This window comes from Jaculus jaculus, chromosome X (assembly GCF_020740685.1).
Source record: "Jaculus jaculus isolate mJacJac1 chromosome X, mJacJac1.mat.Y.cur, whole genome shotgun sequence".
Classification (NCBI taxonomy): domain Eukaryota; kingdom Metazoa; phylum Chordata; class Mammalia; order Rodentia; family Dipodidae; genus Jaculus; species Jaculus jaculus.
In genome coordinates, this window is record NC_059125.1 from 131,179,239 (window position 1) to 131,205,443 (window position 26,205).

Here is a 26,205-nt window from a genome sequence, read left to right on the forward strand (position 1 = left end):
CGTGACTCACCCAGACCCATCTTAATAACCCCACGTGTGGGGTGGGGGCGCATGGCAGTTTCTCGCCCCTTCTTCCCGTTCTGACTCAGCTTCTTTCCCCCTGGCTTCCTCTTATCTTTCCTGTCAGGAAATCGCCGCGGTGGCCGCCCCACCGGGCATGCTCAGTGCCCCGGGCCTGCTTCGGCTGCTGGACAGGGCGGCCCCTCAGCCAGCCGCGCGCGTCCCTGCGGCGCCCCGGTCCCTTTAAATGAGGCGGCCCGGTTGCTAGGCAACGGGGCGGCCCGCGCCGGAGCTGCACTGCAGAGGCTGTGGCCCGGGCCGCCTGGGCCAGCGCGCCGCGGCCAGCCCTGCACCCTGAACGAGGGACTGCCGCCTGCTGGTGGTGGCCGGCTTCGGGGAGAGTGGCCAGGGCTCTCCAGACCGCATCCACGCTGCCAGGTATGTCGGCGGGGGGGGGGAGGTGGGGAAGCCCCCATCCCCCGGCTCACCCTTCTTTTGCCCCTGGCTTGGGGTGCACGAGAACCAGGGAAGAGCTCTCTCTCTCTCCCCGTTTTTCTCTGTTACTCTGTCACTTTCTTGCTCTCCCCCCCCCTTTTCTCTGTCACTCTCGCTGTTTTCTTTCTATCAACCTTTCTAGCTGTCTCTCTGCCCCCCCCCCACCCCTTTGGAAAAGGACAAGGAACGGGGCGCGGGAGCGAGTTGTGCAAGAAGTGGGATCAAGCCTGTCCAGCCACCCAACGACAGGGTGTGGACTAAGTGGGGGGTGGAAAGTGTCACCTACAGTGGGAGGGGGGGACTCAAGCAGTCACCTTCTCTGCACTAAACGCAAGGATGGCAAGAGTTTCGGTTAACCATTCACAGAGGAAAATCTCCAAACTATGCATACAAAGATCCGGCTTTATACCAAGAATGTGACTCCCATACCAATAAAGCCGAAGTCCTCAGAATTCAGGTGACTCTCTTTTCTTCTCGAAGGAATGATTTCACACTCATGACAAAGAATTGGGGGTAATAACCATTCAAGGGGCCCAGTTTTCAATGGCACTTTGCTTCCCCTCTCTCCATATCTGCCAAACAATAGAAAGGACACTTTGTCCTGGGAAGTGGACCCTGGGCCTGTATGTTAGGACCCCCCCAAAAGATGAAAGCAGAAAAGCAGAATCACTTCTCTTTGTGATGTTTAGTTTTGCAAATAGATCGTTCTCTACTAGACAGAAGCAAGGCCTGTGCTAATGTGGTCTTTGCTGTGCTCACTAATATCCGCTGCTGCAGCCTCCACTACTGGTGGTCCATTTATACCATAGATGGTCACCGTGGGGAGATACTGGGCTCAAGGCAATGTCACGATGACTTGTGCCATTTGACATTTCTGTTGCCTGGGGGAGGAAGACACTGGCATAATAAAAGTTGAGAAAATGGACTGCGAACTTAAAATAAAAAAGGAACTACTTGTGTGTGGCTCCACATTCTGATAGACCCAGTGACATCCTAAGTGTATCGTTCGTAATTCTCATGTATACCTCAGCTACGAACATAGATTTGAGCATTCTAGTTAAATTATGTTTCTTGATTCCACTGTGGGGGGTGTGGCCTTTGCTTCCCCCCAGTTCAAGCCGTAGAAGGAGACCAGCGACATCCGTTGTAAGACCTTGGACCTCAGGAAGAGTAAGTATGGATGTGTTGCTGATATTTCATTATGGTTGTTTAGAAACCCAGAGCCCCATCCCACATCAGCCTTCAGCCTTATAACCTTGCTATCAATCTTCACCGTCAGAGTGCTTTCAAAGAGGCCTCATAAAAATGCAGAAGAAAAGTGCCCTGAAAACTTGAGTGAGGCCAAATAAACTTCAAGGGGAATATTAAAGCCTTAGTCCTAAAATGTCACCCAAAGCACTTCATAAGCTATAGGAGCAATTCTAAATATTTTTCTACTTCGTTTGAACAAATCTCAATTAGAATCAGACTTACCAGAGCTGCTGACCTTATATAATTATGGTCTGGCTCGGGGTCTAAACACTCATCTACATTAAGAGAAAATCTCACTGTGTCTCTTTCTCTGTTCTCTCTCTCTCTCTCTCTCTCTCTCTCTCTCTCTCACACACACACACACACACACACACACACACACACACAGGAAAAAAGAATTTACTTACAGTTATAGCCAAAATTCAAAGGAAATTCTCAGTCCGTCTCATGCTTGCTCATAGCAGTGTTACTTCTTCAAGAAAAGATGGATCAGGCTGGAGAGATGGCTGAGCGGTTAAGCACTTGCCTGTGAAGCCTAAGGACCCTGGTTCGAGGCTCGGTTCCCCAGGTCCCACGTTAGCCAGATGCACAAGGGGGCGCACGCGTCTGGAGTTCGTTTGCAGAGGCTGGAAGCCCTGGCGCGCCCATTCTCTCTCTCTTTCCCTCTATCTGTCTTTCTCTCTGTGTCTGTCACTCTCAAATAAATAAATAAATAATTTTTAAAAAAAAGAAAAGATGGATCAAGTCAGGGAATAGGCATCTAAACATTGAGCTGTGAGCTCCAATTACCAGAATTAGGAGATAAATCTTTTTCCTGGTTCCAGGTGTCAAGGCTCTTGGGATAGTAATATTCCCTATAAGGAATCCTAACTCCTGAGGCCATGTATTGTTATATATGGTAAAAATCACTGGGAAATGCTTTATGTATTTATTTTTGAGAAAAATAGAAAGAGAAAAAGGGGGGAGAGAAAGGGGAGAGAAAATGAACATGTCAGGGCCAGACACATGTGCCACCTGGTGTATCTGGCTTTAGGTGGGCACTGGGGAATTGAACCCAGGTCCTTGGGCTTTGCAAGCAAGCACTTAACCAGGGAGCAATCTCTCCAGCCCTGAGAAGTACTTTAAAACACAGAGAAAAACCTCAGAACACACAGTTGTCCATGCTGATCCTCAAGCTGCTACTCCAGTTGTAATATTTCAAAAAAGTTATTGGTGCTTCTGAAGAGCAATGGGGCATTTGGAAAGCTCTTGTCAGAGCAGTAAGTGAAAAACACACACATTTAAGGTTGTAGAGAATATTGTCATTTCTCTCCTTAGAATCAACTTAGCTTTGCAAATTTTGGGATATTAACACTAATTTACAGAAGTTAGAGCTACTTCTTCCTTGGGGATACAGAATACAGAATAATTTAAAGTTGGAGTTTAGGTCCCAGTGGTTGCTTTAATAATGCCTGCGGGATGGAGAAATGGCTCAGCCGGTAAGGCTCTTGCCTGCAAAGCTTAATAACCCGGGTTTGATTCCCCAGTATCCACATAAGGCCAGATGCACCACGTGGTATATGCATCTGGAGTTTGTACGCAGCAGCTGGAGGACCTGGTGTGCCCATTCTCTCTCTCTTTCTCTCTCCCTCTCTCTCTCCAAATAAATAAATAATATTTTAAAAATAATAATAATACCTGGGCTGCAGAGATGGCTTAGCAGTTCAGGTGCTTTTCTGTGAAGCCTAAGGATCTAGATTCGATTCTCCACTACCCACATAAGCCAGAAGCACAGGTAGGTGCATGCACTGGAGTTCGTTTGCAATGGCTACTGGCCCTGGTGTGCCCATTCTATCTTCCTCTCTCTCTGTGTGTCTTTCAAATAAATAAATAAATAAATATTTAAAAAACAACAATACCTGCATTTTCAGTATGTGCTCTGCCACCAGCCAAATGCCTACTTTTTTCCACACTGACCTTTTTTTTTTTTTTTTAGATCTGATGAGTTCAGGCTGACTGATTTTGAAGCACAAATCTTTGGAGAAGGGTTGGACTGCTTAACTTGCCAGTGTATGTTGAAAGGAAGGTTAGGAAAATCTAAAATGAAACAAAACCTGCTATTTAAAGTACACTTTAAAAATGCTACCATTTCCATGCATTTTTCTTGGCCAGTTAAAAAAAATAGGTATTTTTGTCACTATTTTATACCTCAAAAATCTGAGACTTCCTAAAGGTTAAGACTTCAGTAGTAGTTGAGAACCAGTATGTCTGAGCTGCTCAGTCTATTTCTGCCAGAATCCACACTCAGTCCTCTCTCAAGAATTTCTTCTTCCTTCTTGTCATTTTTGCCCAGTAAAACACAGTACCCCATTTAAATTTTACATAGTATATTTGGGTCCTCGTTTTGGGATTTAATAGTTTTCTGCAAGGTAATGGAAGAGAGTGGATAATGAGGAAAGTGTAGAAGGAACAGGTCAGAATCTTCTGGCAAGGAGATAGGGCAATGGTTTCCTCTTGGAAATAATGGGGGGAAACATTGAGACCATGACTTTTAAGTGGGAAAAGCTTCACAGCTATGCAAAGAAGCAAGGCTGGTGAATTCTCTTTAAAAAATATATTTTATTTTTATTTATTTGAGAGAGAAGCAGAAAGAGAGAGAGAGAGAGACAGAGAGAGAGAGAATGGTCACACCAAGGCCTCCAGCCACTGCAAATGAACTCCAGAAGCATGCACCACCTTGTGCATCTGGTTTATGTGGGTACTAGGGAATCACACCTGGGTTCTTTGGCTTTGCAGACAAGCATCTTAACTGCTAAGCCATTTCTCCAGGCTTGGTGAATTCTTTTGTAGTAATTTTTTTTTTCTCTTTTGTCTGAGTACTTTTTCTGAGGATGGAGGGAACTGAAAGCATCCAAGAATAAAGGGAAGAAGTCCTTTGAAAGCACATGATTTCAATTATAAGTCTTTTAGGGCTGGAGAGATGGCTTAGCAAAGAAGGTGCTTGCCTACAAAGCCAAAGGACTCACGTCCAATTCCCCAGTACCCATGTAGGCCAGGTGCACAATGTGGTACACGAACCTGAAGTTTGTTTGCAGTGGCTGGAGGCCCTGGAGTGCCCATTCTCTCTCTCTGTCTGCCTCTTTCTCTCTCTCTTTCAAATAAATAAATAACTAATAAATAAGTAATCTTTTAGAAAACAAGTAATTATCTTGCATTCATCTTAATTGGGGGCATACTTAACAAGGCTCCACCTTAAAAATGAAATTGAGGGGCTGGAGAAGTGGCTTAGTGGTTAAGCGCTTGCCTGTGAAGCCTAAGGACCCCTGTTCAAGGCTTGATTCCCCAGGACCCACATTAGCCAGATGCACAAGGGGGCGCATGCGTCTGGAGTTCATTTTCAGTGGCTGTAAGCCCTGGCGCACCCATTCTCTCTCTCGCTCTCTGCCTCCCTCCCTCTCTCTCCCTCTCTTTTTCTCTCTCTCTTTCTGTCACTCTCAAATAAATAAATAAAAAATAAACAAAAACATTTTTAAAAAAATGAAATTGAGGTGGCTTATTGGGTTCTCTGTACACAACACGTACAATAGTATGTGATTTTCTGGAGCTGTTAGCAGATAGTTATACATTGACCTAATATTTTTTTGTTTATTTTTATTTATTTATTTGAGAGTGACAAGCAGAGAGAGAAAGAGGGAGAGAGAGAGAGAGAATAGGTGCACCAGGGCCTCCAGCCACTGCAAATGAACTCCAGATGTGTGTGCCCCCTTGTGCATCTGGATAATGTGGGTCCTGGGGAATCGAGCCTCGAACCAGGGTCCTTAGGCTTCACAGGCAAGTGCTTAACTGCTAAGCCCAGCCCGACCTAATATTTTTTAATTATTTTTATTTATTTATTTGAAACACACACACACACACACAGAGAGAGAGGGGGGGGGAGAAAGAGATTGGGGAATGCCAGGGCCTTCAGCCATTACAAGCAAACTCCAGACATCTATGCCACTTTGTGCATCTGGCTTATGTGGGTCCTGAGGAATTGAACCTGGGACCTTTGGCTTTGTAGGCAAGTGCTTTAACTGCTAAGCCATCTCTCGATCCCTGATCTAATAGTTTAATAAAATTATATACCTAAAGACACCCTTGGCTTAGTCCTCAACATTTCTTTACATTAAATTTTACATTCATTTTCAATTTATTGCATCAGTGATTCCAAGATTCTTTTGTGGAGTTCTTGAATTCAAGTGATCCTTTTGCTTCAGCCTCTCAAGTAGCTAAATTCCTTAGAAAAAAATATAAACTGGGCCGGAGGGATTGCTGACTAGTTAAGGGGCTTGCCTGCAGGGCTTAATGACCTGCGGGTTGATTCCTCAGTACCCACATAAAGCCAGATGCACAAGGTGACACATGTGTCTTGAGTTCTTTTGCAGTGACTTGAGGCCCTGGTATGCCCATTCTTCTCCCCTCTTGCAAATTAACAAATAAAAATATTTTTAAAATATATAAATTACTTCCCTGAGATAAGTGATCCATTACTACACAAAAATGCCCTATTACCATACCACTACAAAAAAAAGTGACTAGAGGATAAATGTTTCTAGTGGGACTGACTAGAATGATCAGGGACCCATTATTAGTTCATGTCAGGCACAACGGAATAGATGTGGCCATAGACACCCATGCCTTAACAGTGCAGTCTGGCTTTTTTTTGTAGAGGACCTCTACTGTTCTTTTTCTTTTTATATAACTTTATGCTCTTTTCCTGTCTGTGTTCTGGCTTGTTTCTTTAAATTTTTCATCTCCTTTTTGCCTTCTTTAGTCCTTCACCATCCAAACTGAGTTTCTTAGACACTTCTCCTAACGAATATGGCACGATTGCTCAACTGAAAGGGCATGTTTATGCTTTCAATAAGAGTTCGCCTTCTGCTGAGGCAAATTACCTAGAGAAGTTTATGGAGAACAAAATGGATGCCAGGCCCAAGTAGAGCTCTGTGATTGCTTCAAAGCATTTTCTCAGTCCTTGCCAGAGTACTAATGCCATACGTGTCCAACATTAAAGCAAACAGTATAATTGGCAAAGAAAAGATGCAAGTGGCAGTTTTATCCCCTAGCCTGTTTTTTTCCACACTCTGATTAAATTTGGGGACAAGCCCTAAAAGGATATCTTGCCAATGAAAGGGACAAAAGGAACAGATCAGAGACCCCTTGACCCTGCTCTGTGTAAGCCATGGGATGGAAATTCCAACAGACCTTTCTCTTTCTGTCTTTTCATACGTGACATGCAATTCCCCTTACCCTCCCCCTTTATTTTGTTCTCTCTCCCTTTGTGGCCTTTTAAAAGATACCTAAGCTCCCTTAGTGGGTTGTCGTCTTTCAGCATGCAGAATGAAACCCAGCAGATGAATCCCAAAGACTTTTTCTCAAGCCACACAGGGTATCATCTCACCATGACAGGCTGTGCACCCTTGCTCAAGCCACACAATTTCTCTGAGCCCAGTTATGTCATATGGAGGCTCTTCCCAGTTCTGTAAAAAGTACTGAGTTTATTGAAAGTTCATTGAGAGGCATTTCTTTTCAGACACCCAGGAAATTTTACAGAGGTTCAGGAAGGAAAAGACATGAAAATGACCAAGCATGTGGGTGTATGTGTCTCTTGCTCAAGATGTATAGGAAATTTATACATTGACGTCACCTTTTCGAGAAGAAGTGTTAATGAATGGGATTTTCTATGTTAACATCAGTCTCTACCTAGGCCTCTACCCCAAGTGTTTCACTACTGGTGTCTACAGGTATAAAGTGAATGACCTCACCTTGCTTGCTCAGGGCTCACCTACTTCCGGGCCAATCCCATCAATGCCTTTCATTTGTTAATTACCAAAATAGTCTTTTCTGTTTGGGGCGGGTGGTTCGAGGTAGGGTCTCGCTCTAGCCCAGGCTGACCTGGAATTCCCTATGTAGTCTCAGGGTGGTCTTGAACTCAAGGCGGATCTCCTACCTCTGCCTCCCAGGTGCTGGGATTAAAGACGCGCGCCACAACGCCTGGCTCTAAAATATTCTTGCTGCATGCATGCATGTGTATGATTTGTGTGCATGTGTTTTTATGTGAGCGCAGGCATACACAGGCCATGGCGCACTGTAGAGGTCAGAGTTCAACTTGGTGTGTGAGTCCACACTTTCCACCTTGTTCAAGGTGAGCTCTCTCAGGCTGGAGAGATGGCTCAGTAGTTAAGGTGCTTGCCTGAAAAGTCTGATGACTTGGGTTCAATTCCCCAGTACCCACATGAGGCCAGATGCACAGGACAGGGTCTCTCATTGCTCACGCTTGCAAACACCCGACTGGATGGCCTGGGAGCTTCTGTCTTCCTCCCATCCTGCTGTAGGTTCGCTGGAATGACCGCAGCAGTTCTGTCACTAAGCTGTACCCAGCCCGGACTGACCCAACTTTAATAAATCTTGGCTTATGCCTTTGGAGCCAATCCTTTGAATACATTCGCTGAATCCTTATCTCCAAAGATCATTTTCAGAATATTTTTGCTTTTGCCCTTCACCAAAGCCAAGCAGCCAGTACAGATGTACCCTAGAGGTAGTAAGTTCCTTTTCTCCCTTTATGTTTGCCTGGAAGGGCTCACATATTAAGTACCATAGGTGTCACACTTATTATTTCATTGACAGCAAAAAAAAAAAAATCTCTTATATTTAAACTTCTGTACTAACAGAAAACACTATAGAGTTAACACGTCAAAAGCTTACCTCAGGGCTGGAGGGATGGCTTAGCAGTTAAGGAATTTGCCTGCAAAGCCAAAGGACCAAGCTTCGGTTCCCAAGGACCCACGTTAGCCAGCTGCACAAGGGGGCACATGTGTCTGGAGTTCATTTGCAGTGGCTGGAGGCCCTAGTGCACCCATTCTCTCTCTCTCTCTCTCTCTTTCTCTCCCTCTCTGTATCTCTATCTCTTTCTCTCCCTCTTTCTCTGTTAAATAAATAAGTAAATAAAGAAAAAATATTTTTAAAAGGTTACCTCAGAGCCTTGATACTATGAAAGAGATTTCTTTTGTTTTGCTCTGCTTGCACTTTTTAATATTCTCCAAAGTTGCTACTAATGATCAAATACAATATTAATTTAAAAATGACTGCAGAGGCCGGGTGTGGTGGCGCACACCTTTAATCACAGCACTCTGGGAGGCACTGGTAGGAGGATTGCTGTGAGTTCGAGCTGAGACTACATAATGAATTCCAAGTCAGCCTGGACTAGAGTGAAACCCCACCTCAAAAAAAAAAAAATGAGTACAGAGGCTAAGGAAATGCCTCAGTGGGTAAAGGACCTGTCATGCAAGAAAGAGTACCTGAGTTCAGATCCACAGCACCCACATAAAATGCAGGGCATGGCAGCACCCACCTGTAATCCTAGCGCTGAGGAGGTGATGTTAGGATCCCTGGAATTCACTGGCTAGCCACTCTAACTGAATTTGGAAGCTCTAGGTTCAGCAAGAGACTCTGTCTCAAAAAAAAAAAAAAATGGAGCATGACTGAGGAAGACACCAGACATTCAACTCTGGCCTCCATATGCACATTCACACATACACACAATGCACCACACACACACACACACACATGCACTACACACACACACATACATGCAAAACATGATTGCATTTGCCGTGTCTCATTACCAGAAGAAAATTATATTTGCATACATAGGTGAAAGAGATGAAGACACTTTGCTTTGTTTCGTCTTTCTTAGTGGTAATGCTGCAAATGTACTATACTAACTTAATGTATAAAATGAGTGAGGTGACCCCTCCCTTTTGCTCACTCTTCAAGGGTAACTCCAGTTACTTACTGGGCAGCTTCCCAGGCCAGTAACCCTTCAATGTAAATAGTTACTAATCAACAATTTTTGTGCTGAACTGGACATAAGGGTGTACTCATATAAACTCAGGGCTCCAGAAAAAAGATCAAGAGTCTCAGGCCATACACAATGCCTGCATAATAGGAGGGAAAACAAGTGGAGCTGAAGAGATGGCTTAGCAGTTAAGGTGCTTGCCTGTGAAGCCTAAGGACCCAGGTTCGATTCCCCAGTACCCATGTAAGGCAGATGCACACAGTGGTGTGTGCATCTGGAGTGTGTTTGCAGTGGCTGGAGGCCCTGGCATGACCATTCTCTCACTCTCTCTTTCTCAAATAAATAAATTAACTAAATATTTTTAAAGTGATGACATCAAAATAGAAGGAGACTACTTGGAAAGCAGAATGGATTCACTGGGGGGAGGTCTGGGGAAAAGGGAAGGTGCTTGGAGGGGATTATGATCAGGTTACATTTTATATGCGGGGAAATTGTCAATAAAATTTTTTTTAATTTTTTTAAGAGAGAAAGGTGGGGGGGGAAGAGGCAGATAGAGAATGGGCAGGCCAGGGACTCCAGCCACTGCAAATAAACTCCAAATGCATGTGCCACCTTGTGCATCTGGATTCTGTGGGTACTGGGGAATCAAACCGGGGTCCTTAGGTTTTGCAGGCAAGTGCATTAACCACTAAGCCATACTTCCAGCCCAATAAAATGTTTTTTTTTAAAGAGTTTGAGAGCCAAGCATGGTGGCACATGCCTTTAATCCCACCACTTGGGAGGCAGAGGTAGGAGGATAACTGAGAGTTCAAGGCCACCTTGAGACTACATAGTGAATTCCAGGCCAGCCTGGGCTACAGTGAGATCCTACCTCGAAAAACAAAAACCAAAAAAAAAAAAAAAAAAATCAGTGCTTAAGGAAAGCTGCATGTCAAAGATTCTCTTTGAAAAGAGAAGACTCTTTTTTTTAACTTTATTTTATTTATTTATTTGCTGGTAGAGAGAGAGAAAGAGAGGAGACAGACAGAGAGAATGGGTGTGCCAGGGCCTCTAGCCACTGCAAATGAACTCCAGATGCATGTGCCACCACCTTGTGCATCGGGCTTACACGGGTACTAGGGAATTGAACCTGGGTCCTTTGGTTTCACAGGCAAGCGCCTTAACTGCTAAGCCATGTCTCCAGACCAAGAAGACTCTTTTGAGGTGTTTTATTTTTGTTTTCTTTATTGGATACAGCTTTATGTAGGCTAATATGATCTTGTACTTGCTATGTAGCCAAGTCTAGTCTTGAACTTCTGATCTTCCTGTCTCCACCTCCTGAGTGCTGGAATTATAGGCATGCATTACCATGCCTGGTGGAAAGACTTTTGGAAACAAATAATTGTTTTCTAATTTAAAATAAAACAAAACATGGATGTTTGTGGCGACTCAGCATGCTAGTTTTCGCCTCAGAACAACATTTGGTGTCAATATCTTGAGAAAAAGCACATTTGATGGCATTAGTATTTTCAGCTGTTGACATTAGGTGTTCATCATGAAATTGCTGTCAAAATGGATTATAATTCTGTACACTTAGCAGTCTTGCCTAAAAGCAAAGTTCGCGACTGGAATAGCAGGAATTTATAGGTCAAGGCAGAAGGGCAGTTGGCAAAGTTAGTCATAAGGAGATCTGGGTGGTATACTTTACCCAAAGCAGCTCATGTTACTGAAGTTTCAGTCACTTTCAAGAATGAATAAATGGTAGTTCTGCCCAAAAGAACTAGAATACAATCAGACACATTGAAAGCACCGATTTTTAACAATATTCATTTCAAGTAACATTTGTTATTTGGAAGCAGTTTTCATGTACATAGTCACTTTCTCATAGAACTGCCTACGCTAAATAGCCAAATCTGTCAATTTACTGATTCTACTTTGTAGGGTAGAGGGGTGGTTCTTAAAGTCACAAATATTTGTAGATCTTGGCTCCTTTTAATTTCTAAACAAGGAAACGCAGGCCCGTGTCATTCCTTGGTAAGTCTGAAGGAGAACTGGTTCTCAGATTCCTTCACTGGTGAGGCAGCATTCTCAGTTTCTTACTGCTTGAGCTGCCAGTGTCAATAATATGTCTTGATTTTAAATTCTGTCTTTCAGGAAGTAGAAGAGGTGCCTAAAGAAATGGATACTAGAAGAAAACACTGGAAGGAGAATATGTTTTCTCCTCTCTTGATTGAACACAGTGTTTCAGAAGAGGCCTCCCAGCCTGAATCTTCTTCTAAGCAAATAGCTGTCGAAAAGACAAAACGGATGGGAAGAATTTGCAATTTGGCCAGTAGAAAGTTCCAAGAAGGAAATCAATTTAAGAGGAAAGAATATACTTCCCACGTAGATGCACGAGAACAAAAGCCACATTTAAGGGAGAGGAGGATAAACATGTCCAAGAACGTAGCACACACAAATGCTGCCTCTTGTGAGCCATTGAACAGGGACAGTGAAGCCAACGAGAGCATTCCCAGAGCAGGAGGTCCCTCTATCTGGAGTAAAAAGAAATTGCCAACTGTACTGCAGCAAGACACAAGAAAGAAATGGACTGAAAGCATGCCTCCAAAACTTCGCCTGGACCTTTTGAATGAAGAACTAGAAGAACTGACTATTACATGCAGAAAAATTGAAGAGGAATTTGAAAATGCTGAAAAAGAACTTTTGAATTCCAGAAGAGAAGTCTCCACGAAATCGGTAAATTTTCAAGAAGCAGGGGCCAACGCTTCAAAGAATGACTGGGAAATCCAGGCTCTGAAAAATGACCTATCTGAGAAAGCTACAAATGTCCAAAACCTAACGGAAGAGCTCCAGCAAGCCAAAGAAATTATCCACAAGTTGAACCTAGAGAACAGAAATTTACAAGAGACTGTGAGGAAGTTAAAATGTCACACTGAAGTTGGAAATGCACTCCTCAAGGAAGAAATGAAGTTATCTTATGAGTTGGAAATGGACAAGGTTCGTGCAGAGCTTAATGCCATCAAGAACGAACTAAGGGCCGAGAAGCGCCTACAAGCGAGAAATAACAGAACCTTGGAGTTGCTTAGCAAACACTTTGCTTCCATGGTAAGGACATCGAATACCTTTCACAACTTTCCTGGGGATGCTTTATAAACTTTTTTTTAACAAGGCCTTTCATTAGGCAAGGCATTGAATGAAATGATTGCTTATTGTAGTCTCTTTGTGCATTACTTAAATGTTTGCAAGAAGATGTAATTCTCACTTCTGGTGAATCAGAGCGCTTCAAGTCATACACGTTAACTTCAAAGCGTCTGCTTTCTCTTTCTAATGTAGTTATTGGGAGAGTCCAAATGGAAACAATGCTCTATAAATCTCTTTTCTATGTGCATAAAAATATGTACATACATACGTATGTATGTATTTATGAATGAATGAATGTCACTCAAAAACACAGTGATTCACCAGATTGTGGACGAATACAAATCATCAGCATTTTGTGATCTTGTGAGCACATCAATGTTCTCCCATCTGTGTTCATTGATGTTAACAATAAAAATCTTGTTTACATGTATGAGCATAACATATGCCTGTGAATCTTGGAGCTGCCTGTTCAAACTCACTGAGATACCAAAAATATATCTGCTTTCTTTGGGGTCTAACCTTAATTAAGCGCATGTAAACATCCCCGGAAAATCGTACAGTTTTTCCTCTCCCCTGCTGGTTTCCCCATGCTTTCTCCTTGGACTTGGTCATGGTTCCCATAGACTTCGTGACCAGTTTGAGACATTCCTCTGACCTTTGCTGGAGCCTGGCTTCTATCAGCAGGAACTCTTGTATTTCCTTACGTTGGCCAGCAAGGGGCGTTGTTTACCCAGTTCTTCCAAAACTCAGCCAGGGGAAAATTTCTAAGCTCTTTGCCTGGCTTAGATCACTAGACCCAGATAGCCTTGAAAGATGTTGGATGTTATCTAGAGATACTATTAGTATGATAGCATGGATTTAGGCAGTCACTCAGCCCTGCACAAGGCCCAGACAATGGTAATTTGTTTTAGAATTACAGAGGGAAAATGTGCTGCCTCGGTCTGGTGGACATGATGGGCCAGGTGATTCTTTGCATTTGTCTGAGTCACTCAAGGCTTCTTTTAGTTGGGCATCTTATTTGCATGGTATCTTTAAGACCAATAAACCAAATGTAAACACAGACTATGCGGATAAAATGTAGTCATAACAGGGCCTGGAGAGATGGCTCAGCAGTTAAGGCGCTTGCCTGCAAAGCCTAGCAACCCAGGTTCGATTCCCTAGTACCCATGTAAAGCCAGATGCACAAGATGGCGCATATATCCGATGTTTGTTTGCCATTAGTAGAGGCCCTAGCATGCCCATTCTTTCTGTTCCTATCTATCTATCTGTCTGTCTATCTATCTATCTATCTATCTATCTATCTATCTATCTATCTGTCTATCTATGTCTGTCTCTGCTTGCAAATAAATAAATAAAAAGTATTTAGTGCCAGGTGTGGCGGCACATGCCTTTAATCCCAGTACTCTGGAAGCAGAGGTAGGAGGATCACCATGAGTTCAAGGTCATTGTGAGAGCACATAGTGAATTCCAGGTCAGCCTGGGCTAGAGTGAGACCCTCCCTTTAAACACATACAGAGAGAAAAATCCCCATGTTGGGAAGGAGGACACCAGGGTCCTAGCACTCACCTTCCCATTAATATTTACCTTCTAGATCTAAAAGTCCTTATGTGTAAAGTGAGAGAACAAAGCTATCATAAAAATAAAAATTCTCTTCAAGGCATCATGGTGCTGGAAAGAAGTGACCGGAGTGCTCAGCACTGCAATATCTCTATCACACCTTCCAAGGCGCAGGGTCTATTGTGGAAGAGGTGGCAGAAAGAATGTAAGAGCCAAAGTAAGTAGACTCCTTACAACGTGCTCCCCCCAGACACAAAATGGCCTGGATATCCATGACCTCGCAGTGCCTGACACTACCTACACAAGACCCTCATAATAGGGAAAGATCATGACATCAAAATAAAAAGAGAGTCTGATTGAGATGGGGAGGGGATATGATGGAGAATGGAGTTTCAGAGGGGAAAGTGCGGGGAGGGAGGGTATTACCATGGGGTATTTTTTATAATCATAGAAGTTGTTAATAAAAAATTTTTGAAAAAAAAATTCTCTTCAGAGGTGGGCATGATGGCACGATGGCCCATAATGCCAGAAATCCGAGGCCAGACTGGGCAACGTAGCCAGACCCCATCACTTAGGTAAATAGAGTCTATTCAGCTTTTAGGTTCTGTGACTTCACCCCAGTGTTATTATTTGCAAGTGTAATTGTACCTCTGTTGAGATAAAACTCCTATGACAGCAGGCACACTTAAACCCAATGCTTTAGGAGACCTGATTAGCAGACCGTCCCTTCTAGGGAAATATAAGATGGCTCTTTATAGTTTCAACGTCTTCAGATACTGTGTCAGTTATGAATCAGTGGACCAAGTAAATGGTCTGCAGGCTGAGCCGGGCTTGCCTGGCCAGGGGAGACGGGGACTCACTTGGAAGATGATAATCATTGGAGCTTTGTTGGTTCAGATAATCTGGCCAGCTTACCTCAAAAGGAAAGAAGATGTTCAGAGTTTCAGTAGTCACTGGCTAGCTTCCCAGTAAGGATTTATGCACAAAAGCAAACAAGGAACTTCCGGTCTTACTTGAATCATTTCCTCATTGCCCCCTTGAAAATTACTCCTCCATGTTTGCCCCATAAAAGCTGTCAGTCCCTTAGCACTAACATGCAGAGTTGATTCCAGGTGTGAAATACTTCACATTGTACTAAGCCTCTAGGCTCAAACCTCTCAATGTGGTTCTTTTTACATGTGGGGCTGGGGATTGAACCCAGGGTCTCACTTGGCTAGAGGAAGCACATTACTGCTGAGCTGTATCTCCACCCATAATTCAAGGGGGTTTTGGACAGGGTCTATCTGTATAGCCCATGTTGGCCGCAAACTCAAGATCTTTCTGCCTCATCCTCCCAAAGAGTGTGTCACTACACCTGGACCTAATTCTAGCTTTGTAGTTTTTGTTGTATTTCCCTATCGGTTTGTGTGGGTGTGTGTGTGCATGGGAATGTGGGAGAGTGTGTATCAAGTTGTGCGTGTGGAGAGCAGAGGACAAACTTGGGTGTTGGTCCTTACTCTCCATCTTGTTTGAGGCAGCATCTCTTATTATTTACTGATGTGTTCACCATGCTAAGTGGCCCATGAGCTTGTGGGTGATTCTGCTGTCTCTACCTCCCATCTCACCAGAGGCACACTGAAACTACAGAAGCTCTCTATGTCTGGCTTTACATGGCTTCTGGGGATCCAAACTCAGGTAATCATGCTTATGCAATAAGTGCTTTATCTCCTGAGTCATCTCTCCAAGCCTATTTGTGTGTGTGTGTGTGTGTGTGTGTGTGTGTGTGTGTGTAGTGTATACATGTGTATGTGTCCTTGTGGCACCCCGTATGCCCACCTGCAGCAGTGATCACTCACCCACAGTGTCTACCCTGCTCCATCCCCCTTCTGCCTAGTCTTGTTTGTTTTAGTATTTCCAAGCTTGTGGGGCTCTGCCAATTCTCAGGTCTCTGCTCTCCTGTGGACCTGGGGTTACAGGCATGCGTGGCCTTGCCCAGCTGTTTTACATGGGATCTGGAGGTTGAACTCGGGCAGTCTCAGGCCCCCTCAGGCCTTCATGCTTGCACAGGAAGCACACCTAACTGCTGAGCCATCTCTCCAACTGCTAATTCTATTATTTTGTTGTTGTCATTGTTTTCTTTTGATTTATTTTATTTTATTTTATTTTATTTTATTTTATTTTATTTTATTTTAGGTAGAATCTTGCTCTAGCTCACTGACCTGAAATTCACTATGTAGTCTCAGATCAGCTTCTAATTCCCAGAGATCCTCCTACCTCTGCCTCCCAAGTCCATATTATTTACCACCAACTCCCACTTCTTCCCTCAAGGAATCCAGGCTGTCAGCATGATGGGAATAATTGTTTCACTTTATGTTTCAGTCCTTAAAAAGTTTCCTGAGCCTTTATTAGCCTAGTTCATTGCTTTGAATGCAGGCTTTAAAAAAGATGTTGGTATTCCTGAATTTGAGACACATTGTTAAGTGAAGGGTATGTCATAGTATACTTGTCAGTATGCTTCTTAATAGTTCATGAAATCGTAGCATATTTTACAATTGGTGTAGTTTTAAGTTTGATGGAATACGGTATGTGCTAGGTTGAGGATACGGGAATAAAAAGATTTATGAATAAGACAGCTCTCTAACCTCAAGGACCTTTGTAGGCAATTAACTAAAATAATGTGGTAAAAGCTAAGAGGGGGTTCAATTAGTGCTGCCTGTGGGGCTGGGAATGATTTCATCAAGGAGGTGACATTTGAGCTAGGTCTTGAAGAATACACAGTTTTCCAAGCAGCAAAGCATGGAGCAGGCGGCAGGGTCATTGCTGGAATGTAAATGTGGAAGGATCATTTTGCCCCCAAAAGGACTCTTTTTTATTTTTATTTTTTTGGTTCATTTTTATTTATTTATTTGAGAGTGACAGAGAGAGAAAGAGGCAGGGCTTCCAGCCACTGCAAAGGAACTCCAGACACGTGCACCTCCTTGTGCATCTGGCTAACATGGGTCCTGGAGAATCGAGCCTCAAACTGGGGTCCTTAGTCTTCACAGGCAAGTGCTTAACCACTAAGCCATCTCTCCAGCCCCCCCCCCCAAAGAGGACTCTTAATAGCAATGAATTAAGAGCATTGGGATGCTGTGCATTTTTTAATTTTCTTTTTTTCGTTTTTGGTTTTTGAGGTAGGGTCTCACTCTATCCCAGACTGACCTGGAATTCACTGTGTAGTCTCAGTGTGGCCTTGAGCTCAGGGTAATCCTTCTACCTCTGCTTCCCAAGTGCTGGGATTAAAGGCGTGCGCCACCATGCCTGGAAATGCATTATTGATTTTCGAAGTCCCATTTGAGCATCAATTTGCAAAAATACTGCAAATTCCAACTCTTTTGTTCCTTTGCAGCTAGAAGGAAGAGTGAAGTTCTTGTGACATAAGCACCAGGATCCAGATGACAAAAGCAGAAAAACAATTTTGCTAAGTACCACTGTACCTTTGGCATCTATCAATTTTGTTTCAGAAACAAAATATCTCCGAGTCATCAGTTATGATATTAAGCCAAGTCCACTATGATCAGACCGGTTTCAAAGACAGGTATGAAAGAAAAACTTCACTGTTGTGCCTCTCCACCAAGAAACACTACGATGTGGAGGTCAAGCACACATATTTTGCTTGTCCACTTACTAGCTGTGAACTTCATTGAGGTATATATCCTCCAGAGCTCAAGTTCCACATCTTGCACGACATGATTAATAAACAGTCTTCTTGAGAGGATAAGAAGAAGCAATACAGGGTTGGAGTGATTGCTCAGTGGTTAAAGGTATTTGCTTGAAAAACCTGATGGCCTGGGTTAGATTCCTCAGTACGCACATAACGCAAAAAATGGTGCATGCATCTGGAGTTCGATTGCAGTGGCTGGAGGCCCTAGTGCATCCATACACATATATCCACACTCTCTTTCTCTTTATAACAAATAATTTTTTTTAAAAAAAGAGAGTCACTTTGTCGCCAGTATTATCACTTTCACTGACAATGAGAAATTGGCCGTGCACATCTATGTCATTCTGTTTATACTTATTGTCCCTCGCATTGTGTTCTGTGGGGAGAATAAGGTGAGATCATTCATCATGTGTGGATTAATGGTATATGCATATGTTTGAAAGGTGGAACAAATTGTAGGAAGGGTTTTGTTTTTTTTTTAGTTCATTTATATATTAAACTTTAAGCCCAAATTATGAATGTGTTGAGTGGCCTTTCTAACCCCAGGTGGTATCCTGTCAAGGGAGTTTCTAGATTCAGAGCCTACCTAGTCCCTGTCCAGTGAGGTCTGTGCAAGGTTGGCCCCTGGCCCTGGTAGGCAAAGCACCAGTAAGGGGAGGAAAGCTGTGCTTTGGGGCACCAGGGAGGAAAACCTCATGTAGGAAAAGGGAATTCAGACAACAGATGGAATTATAGTGGTTTTTACTTCCCTTTGGCACAGGGAACCTTCTAATACAGCTGCTCAGGCCAGAGTAAGTCATCATGTTGTTCCGTGTGCTCAGAGAACACTAAATCTGGAGTTTGCCATGTACTGTACGGGTACTCTCCTTTCCATATTGAGTATGAAGGAGTGTCTCCCCAGTGTCTCTCTCTCTCTCTCTCTCTCTCTCTCTCTCACACACACACACACACACACCTTGAATTATATCCAGCCTCCTGCTAATTACTGTATCTCAATGGGCTCAGGTTATCACTTCTCAGGAGACCAGTTGTGATGGTTAATCTTCACTGTCAACCTGACTGGATTGAGAATCACCCAGGAGACATATTTCTGGGTATGCATGTAAGCATGTTTTCAGAGAGGTTGAACTGAAGAGGAAAGACTCACCCTGAATGTGGGTGCCACCATCCCATGGTCTGGGGTCCCAGACTGAATAAAAAGGAGAAAACAAGAGGCGTGCCATCATTCATCTCTCTCTGATCCAAGACTGCAGAAACAACGTGACCAACTGCCTTATGGTCTTGCCACCATGCCTTCTCTGTCACAGTGCACTGTATTTGTTCAAACTGTGAGCAAAAAAATAAATCCGTCCTTCCTTTACTTGCTTCTGTCAGGTATTTTGTCATAGCATGAGAACGTTAACTAACACACTGGGCTAATACCTGGTTCCCTGTGGATGTATCTTGAGCTAGCCTTGAAGCGCTTCTTGCAGCTCTATAACAGATGCTGTCATGAATATCCCAGTCAGTAGACATAACTGAAAGATTCTCTTTAGGTCACTAGGGTCTTTGCCTCCATTTAAGCTACTGACTAGAGCCTAGTCACATAGTTCCATACACACTGACTTGTGTGCTAAGCGTATGAAGTCTTGGTTGCCAGTTGTCCTCCAGATGAACAAAGCAGGGCTCAGAGATGTTAAATGACAGTCCAATATCACACAGCTAGTAAGTGGCAGATCGAAGACTCAAAGCCAGCCTGCCTCACTTTATTTACAATGCTTGCTCCATTACATCAGGTCGTATAGTATGCTAACATTAATGAACCGTGTTCAATCACCATAAAGATTATCTAACATTCTCAAAGACAAACTGTCTTAATATTGCAATCTGGACCAAACTTGAGTCGGCCATTTTACAAATGGCTGAGATGAGCAATGAAGGGGAAACTTATATTGGAAAGGCCATAAAATATATAAATATATATCTTATGTCTTCTGATGAAGAGTAAGTGGGTCTACATCAAGGATACAACATCCTCTGCTTGTGGTGATGAAATGAACTGTAATGATAACATAAAATAATTGAAATATGAAGCCTCATGACAGTTCTCTAAGTGAAGCTTCAGCACCAGCAGTGCAGATTCATAAACACCCTGAACTCCAATGAGCCCTTCTTGTAGCTGTGGGGTCAGAATTTTTTGGGGGGGTGGTTTCAAGGTGGGGTTTCATTCTGGTACAGGCTGACCTGGAATTCACTATGTATTCTCAGGGTGGCCTCAAACTCACAGTGATCCACCTACCTCTGCCTCCCAAGTGCTGGGATTAAAGGCATACGCCACCACGCCCAGTCTGGGGTAAGAATTTTTAACATTCAAAATTATGGATCACTTTTTATTCAATATTAATTATTTTCTTCTGGAATTTTTGCCTTATAAAATGTTGCCATTAAAAGCTAACTAATTTTTGCCGGGCATGGTGGCGCATGTCATGAATACCAGCACTCGGGAAGCAGAGGTAGAAGGGCTGCTGTGAGTTCAAGGCCACCTTGAGACTACATAGTGAATGCCAGTTCAGCCTGGGTTAGAGCAAAATCCTACCTCAAAAAACTGGAAAAAAAAAAAAAAACAACCTAGTATTTAAGAAAAAGCAATGCCATGAAGACGCCCTGCTTGCATAGAAAGTATTAACTGTGTCTAATTTACATGTTTTCCTTTTATGTTTTATTTGGCTCCCTGGTAAGGTTCTCCAAGTTACAACAAAAGGAATCATAATCTGCTCACATAACTAAAGTGATTCTTGAGAAAAAAAATCTCACAATCTTTTTATTCAAATAAATTCAATAACAAGACAAGATGTTTTATTTAAAATTTACAAATTTATTCAAAATTGTACAAAAACAACATTCCCCCCCTTCATAATGTAACGAAGTGGAAGAAAGTCAAGAGAGCTGCTTTTGACGTTCATAAATGTGGGTTATGTCAGCAAAGAGCCTGAAGGGTATTTCTGGTTTGGAGGTAATGAACAATTTTAAATGCATAATAGACTTTTATGTGGTTTTAATGAGTACAAAAATATATTTGCATGTAGCCTAAGGACTTTGTCCCCATAAAACACTAGTTATCTTGAATCTTTCCCTTTGAGCATGTACTAAGATCTGTTTATAAATAATCTGCTCAAAGCAAAGGAACCCCAGTTCCTTTGTTTGAGCCAGAGGGGAGTAGTGAACCAGTAAAAACGAGAGATGCGGAATTCTACCTAGTTAGGTGCATTGGTACAAGATACCCAGATAGACTTTGGGGTGTCAGCTGTTTACTAGGGATCAACAAGTGGAAGTGGAACGGAGAGTAGGCAGGATGGAGCCAGAGAGAAGGGAAATTGCCATTCCAGGCTGCCAGCACCTCGCTATCTCCAGCAGGGAGCTTCCCAAGTGTGTGGAGATGGCTGGGCCTTTATGCTCCAGCCTCACTCAGTCGTCAGATGCAGGCTGCCTCTAGAAGGATCTGAGTTGAGACTGAATGGCTCTCTTCAGATAACTCAGACCTTGAAGGAGGTGAGGACTGGAGACACCTTTCCATCTCACTCCCGCTACTGCAGTAAGCCCTTGCGTGAAGGAGATCCTTGGCGGATATCATTGCATCTTTCCCAAGCCATCCACGGCATTGCTCCTTCAGACCTCTCTCCCAGAGGAGTGAGATTCATGCAAGGAACTCAGCGTACACTCCGGCCTGGTCTCAGAGCCACCATGGAATCTCTGTTCCTGTTCCCTTCACTAGCCATCTGGGGACACTCTTGCCCATAGCTACTGCCCTTTTCTGGTCTTGGTAACTTCCTGGATGGCCTGATGCGGACCCTCATTATGGAGGGAAGTAACGGGCAGGCATGTTCCTGTAAGTACTTCTCCCTGTACCATTCCTAGAACAGAAGCCACAGCTCCGCCTAATAATAAAAGTAAATTACTACTCTAGGTCAGTGATTGCTGTCCCTGGATACAAGGTGCTAAGGTCCCATGGCAGTGATATAGCTTATAACTAGGTGGGATTCTTGCTGTACCCTGAAGAAAAATGCTTCTTTTGAAACCATGTCCTGTAGCCCCGTATAATGTTGTCAGGGAGAACAGACTTCTTTGCTCACCCATGGCTAGCTTCATGGGTGAGGCTCCCATAACAACAACAGGACAGCATGTAGGCTTATTTAGATAAGTGTAGTGTGACCCAGGAGCTTTCACAAAGGAGGATGCAAAGAAACAGGGAAGCTTGTGTGTTGTTATGTTTAGGTGTGATGAAATGTAGACAGTAGTGGGGAAATATAATTGGCAAAACAACATGATCCAAGACTGGGTGTGGTGGCACATGCCTTTAATCCCAGCACTCAGGAGACTGAAGTAGGAGGATTGCTGTGAGTTCAAGGCCAGCCAGCAGCCAAGAACTACAGAGTGACTTCCAGGTCAGCCTGGGATGGAGTGAAACCATGCTTGACAAAAAAATCTATATATACAGTATGATTCTAGCAGGGCGTGGTGGCACATGCCTTTAATCCCAGCACACAGGAGGCAGAAGTAGGAGTACCGTCGTGAGTTCAAGGCCAGCCTGAGACTACATAGTGAGTTCCAGGTCAGCCTGAGCTAGAGTGAGACTCTACCTCCAAGAAACAAACAAAAAAGTATGATTCAGTAGTTAAGAAACTGGGGGTGGCTAATGCTCTCCTTACATCTTCGTGGGTTCAGAAATAAGGGCATAGGGAGGACACTGTCTATTTTTTGGCTTGCACCTTCATACTGACCCAACTCATCCATAATGTAAGTTTTCCCCCTCTTCTTACAGTTGATTTGAGAATCTTGCATTGGTTATCTTCGCATTGCTGGAACAAAAACAAAACTGACAAAACTCACTTTAGCCAGGTGTGGTGGCTCACTCCTTTCATCCCAGCACTTGGGAGGCTGAGGAAGGAGGATCGCTATGAGTTTGAGGCCAACCCCAGGTCAGCCTGGGCTAGAGAGAGATCCTACCTTGAAAATAAAACCTGATGGTGGAAAGAATGTAAGAACCTACTGAAGGGTGGGACTCCTTACAACGTGCTCCCCCCAGACACAAAATGGCCTGGATATCCATGACCTCACAATGCCTGACACTACCTACACAAGACCATCATAATAGGAGGAAAAGATCATGACATCACAATAAGAGAGACTGATTGAGATGGGGAGGGGATATGATGGAGAATGGAATTTCAAAGGGGAAAGTGGGGGGGGAGGGTATTACCATGGGATACTTTTTATAATCATGGAAGTTGTTAATAAAAGAATGAAAAGTAACAGAATGCAAAAAAAAAAAAAGAAAGAAAGAAGAAAATAAAACCTGAGCTGGAGAGATGGCTTAGCAGTTAAGCACTTACCTGTGAAGCCTAAGGCCCCCAGTTCGAGGCTCGATTTCCCAGGACCCACATTATTCCGATGCACAAGGTGGCACATGCGCCTGGAGTTCGTTTTGCAGGGGCTGGAGGCCCTGGTGCGCCCATTCTCTTTCTAGCTGTTTCTATCTCTCTTTAAAGGAAGAGGGACTTATTTCCTTTCACAGTTCCAGGTTATGGCCCATCAGGGCAAGGAAGACACAGCAGCAGAAGCGTGAGGCAGCTGGTCATATTCAACACAGTGAGGAAGCGGTGGGCCAGCTGTCTCTTTTCTTTATGGTCTAGGACTTTGATCCATGGAATGATGTCCCCAATAGCTATGGTAGGTCTTCCCTCCTCAACTGACCTAAGCTAGAAAATCCCTCAGAGACAAGCGCAGAAGCTAACCTAAGCTAGGAACCTCTTACAGGTTCTAGGTTCTGTCAAGTTGACCATCAATAGAAACCATCACAGCCCCCAAGACTAAGATGCATGAACTCAAGGAAAGCCACTATCACCACAGTGGGGCGGGCTGGGGGGGCGTTGGGATTTAGGCTATGACCTACAGTTTCATGTGGTTTATTCCTGATCACGATTGTCTTGATTGAGTCCTTTTCATCTTTTAAAAAAAGTTTTTTTTTTTTTGCTTATTTATTTATTTGAGAGAGACACAGAGAGAGAGGGAGAGAGAATGGGCGCCAGAGTCTCCAGCCACTGAAAACGCACTCCAGACATGTGTGCCCTCTTGTGCATCTGGCTAAAGTGGGTTCCTGGGGAATCGAGCCTCGAACCGGGGTCCTTAAGCTTAACAGGCAAGCTCTTAACCATTAAGCCATCTCTCCAACTCCCCTTTCATCTTTTGGTAAAAATATATATATATATATTTTTTTTTTTTTGAGAGAGAGAGAAAGGCAGATAGAGAGAATAGGTGCGCCAGGCCTCCAGCCACTGCAAATGAACTCCAGACACATGCACCACCTTGTGCATCTGGCTTACATGAGTAAAGGGGAATCAAACCTGGGTCCCTGGGCTTTGCAGGCAAGCACCTTAAACTGCTAAGCCATCTCTCCAGCCCCGCTTTTATCTTTTGATGGCAGATCTACCTTACTTTATAACTTGGTGGGTCTGATAAGACTCAGCTCATGGCAGATGGCTCCAGTTGTATGTGTCCTTCTGTGGGGTGTTTTATCTTTACCAGGGCCAAGTAGCATTTTTAATTTCTCTTCTGAAAGGCTGGTGATCTGCTTCTGTAGACAACATGGCCTTGGGCTGCAAAACTCTGCATTTTTCTCCATTAGTGTAAATATTCATGTGAAGATTTATGTGTAATTTATATTTGGATACTTAATAGTGCCTAGTACAGAGGTTGGCATGCAGCAAATGCTTTTTTGGGCGGGGGGGGTAGGGTCTTACTCTAGCTCAGGCTGACCTGGAATTCACTACGTATTCTCCAGCTGGCCTTGAGTTCATGGTGATCCTCCTACCTTTGCCTCCCAAGTGCTGGAATTAAAGGCGTGCACCACCATGCCTGGCTTTTTGCATTTTTTTTTTTCAATGAATGAATGAACAAAAAGGACTATGGCCACTTTCAGAGCAGGGAAACAATTTTCATAAGTGGGCAATTGTCTGAAAAAATATAGTAAGTGTGCTCAATATTTGACTGTCATGATATAGCTACATTAATAAACGAACAGATTAGGAAATCCTTTTTTTTTAATTTTTTGGTTCATTTTTTATTTATTTATTTGAGAGCGACAGACATAGAGAGAAAGACACATAGAGGGAAAGAGAGAAAATGGGCATGCCAGGGCTTCCAGCCACTGCAAACGAACTCCAGACGTGTGCGCCCCCTTGTGCATCTGGCTAACGTGGGACCTGGGGAACCGAGCCTCGAACCGGGGTCCTTAGGCTTCACAGGCAAGCGCATGCGTCTGGAGTTCGTTTGCAGAGGCTGGAAGCCCTGGCGTGCCCATTCTCTCTCTTTCCCTCTATGTGTCTTTCTCTCTGTGTCTGTCGCTCTCAAATAAATAAATAAAAAATTTAAGGGCTGGAGAGATGGCTTAGCGGTTAAGCGCTTGCCTGTGAAGCCTAAGGACCCCGGTTCGAGGCTCGGTTCCCCAGGTCCCACATTAGCCAGATGCATAAGGGGGCACACACGTCCGGAGTTCTTTTGCAGAGGCTGAAGCCCTGGCGCGCCCATTCTCTCTCTCTCCGTCTATCTGTCTTTCTCTCTGTGTCTGTTGCTCTCAAATAAATAAATAAAAAATTAATAAAAAAATTAAAAAAATATTTTAGAAAAAAAAGATTTTATTTTCATTTTTATTTACTTACTAAACACACACACATACAGAGAAATTGGGCACACCAGGGCTCTAGCCACTGCAAACAAACTCCAGATGCTTGTGCTACCATGTGCATCTGGCTTACGTGGGACCTGGAGAATTGAACCTGGGTCCTTAGGCATCACAGGCATGCGCCTTAACCAATAAGCCATTTCTCCAGACCCTATCCACCTTTATAAATTTATTTATTTATTTGAAAGAGAAAGAAAGAAAGAGGCAGATAAAGAGGGAAAGAGAATGGGTGTGCCAGGGCCTCTAGCCACTTCAAATGAAGTCCAAACACACGTGTTACCTTGTGCATCTGTCTTTACATGGGTTACTCAGAAATAGAACCTGGGTGCTTCTGTTTTGCTGGCGAGCACCTTAACCACTGAGCCATCTCTCCAGCCCTATCCACCTTTTTTATGAGTCTCTCATTGGCCTGGAGCTTGCCAATAGGCTAGCCTGGCTGGCCAGTGAGCCAAAGAATCTCTACTTGCTTCCAGTTCCTTAGCACTGGTATTACAAATGTGTTATCCCAGCTTTTAAAAAAAAATATTTTATTTATTTATTATTTGAGAGAGAGAGAGGAAGACGCAG

General features: G+C 43.5%; 1 protein-coding gene across 2 annotated transcripts; it reads left to right on the forward strand.

Annotated features, from left to right (window-relative positions):
• The first annotated feature begins 319 nt into the window (after nt 1-319).
• Nucleotides 320-18,096, forward strand: Ccdc160 (coiled-coil domain containing 160). 2 transcript variants are annotated; one of them, XM_004653798.2, is made up of 3 exons: nt 320-438; nt 11,696-12,646; nt 17,607-18,096. In XM_004653798.2, the coding sequence occupies exons 2-3, from the start codon at nt 11,720-11,722 to the stop codon at nt 17,631-17,633; spliced, it is 954 nt and encodes a 317-aa protein (XP_004653855.2). In that variant the 5' UTR covers nt 320-438; nt 11,696-11,719; the 3' UTR covers nt 17,634-18,096. The 2 variants fall into 2 exon arrangements, with proteins under 2 accessions (XP_004653855.2, XP_044996689.1); XM_045140754.1 differs by lacking the exon at nt 17,607-18,096 and having other exon boundaries at nt 11,696-13,916.
• The last annotated feature ends 8,109 nt before the right edge of the window (nt 18,097-26,205 follow it).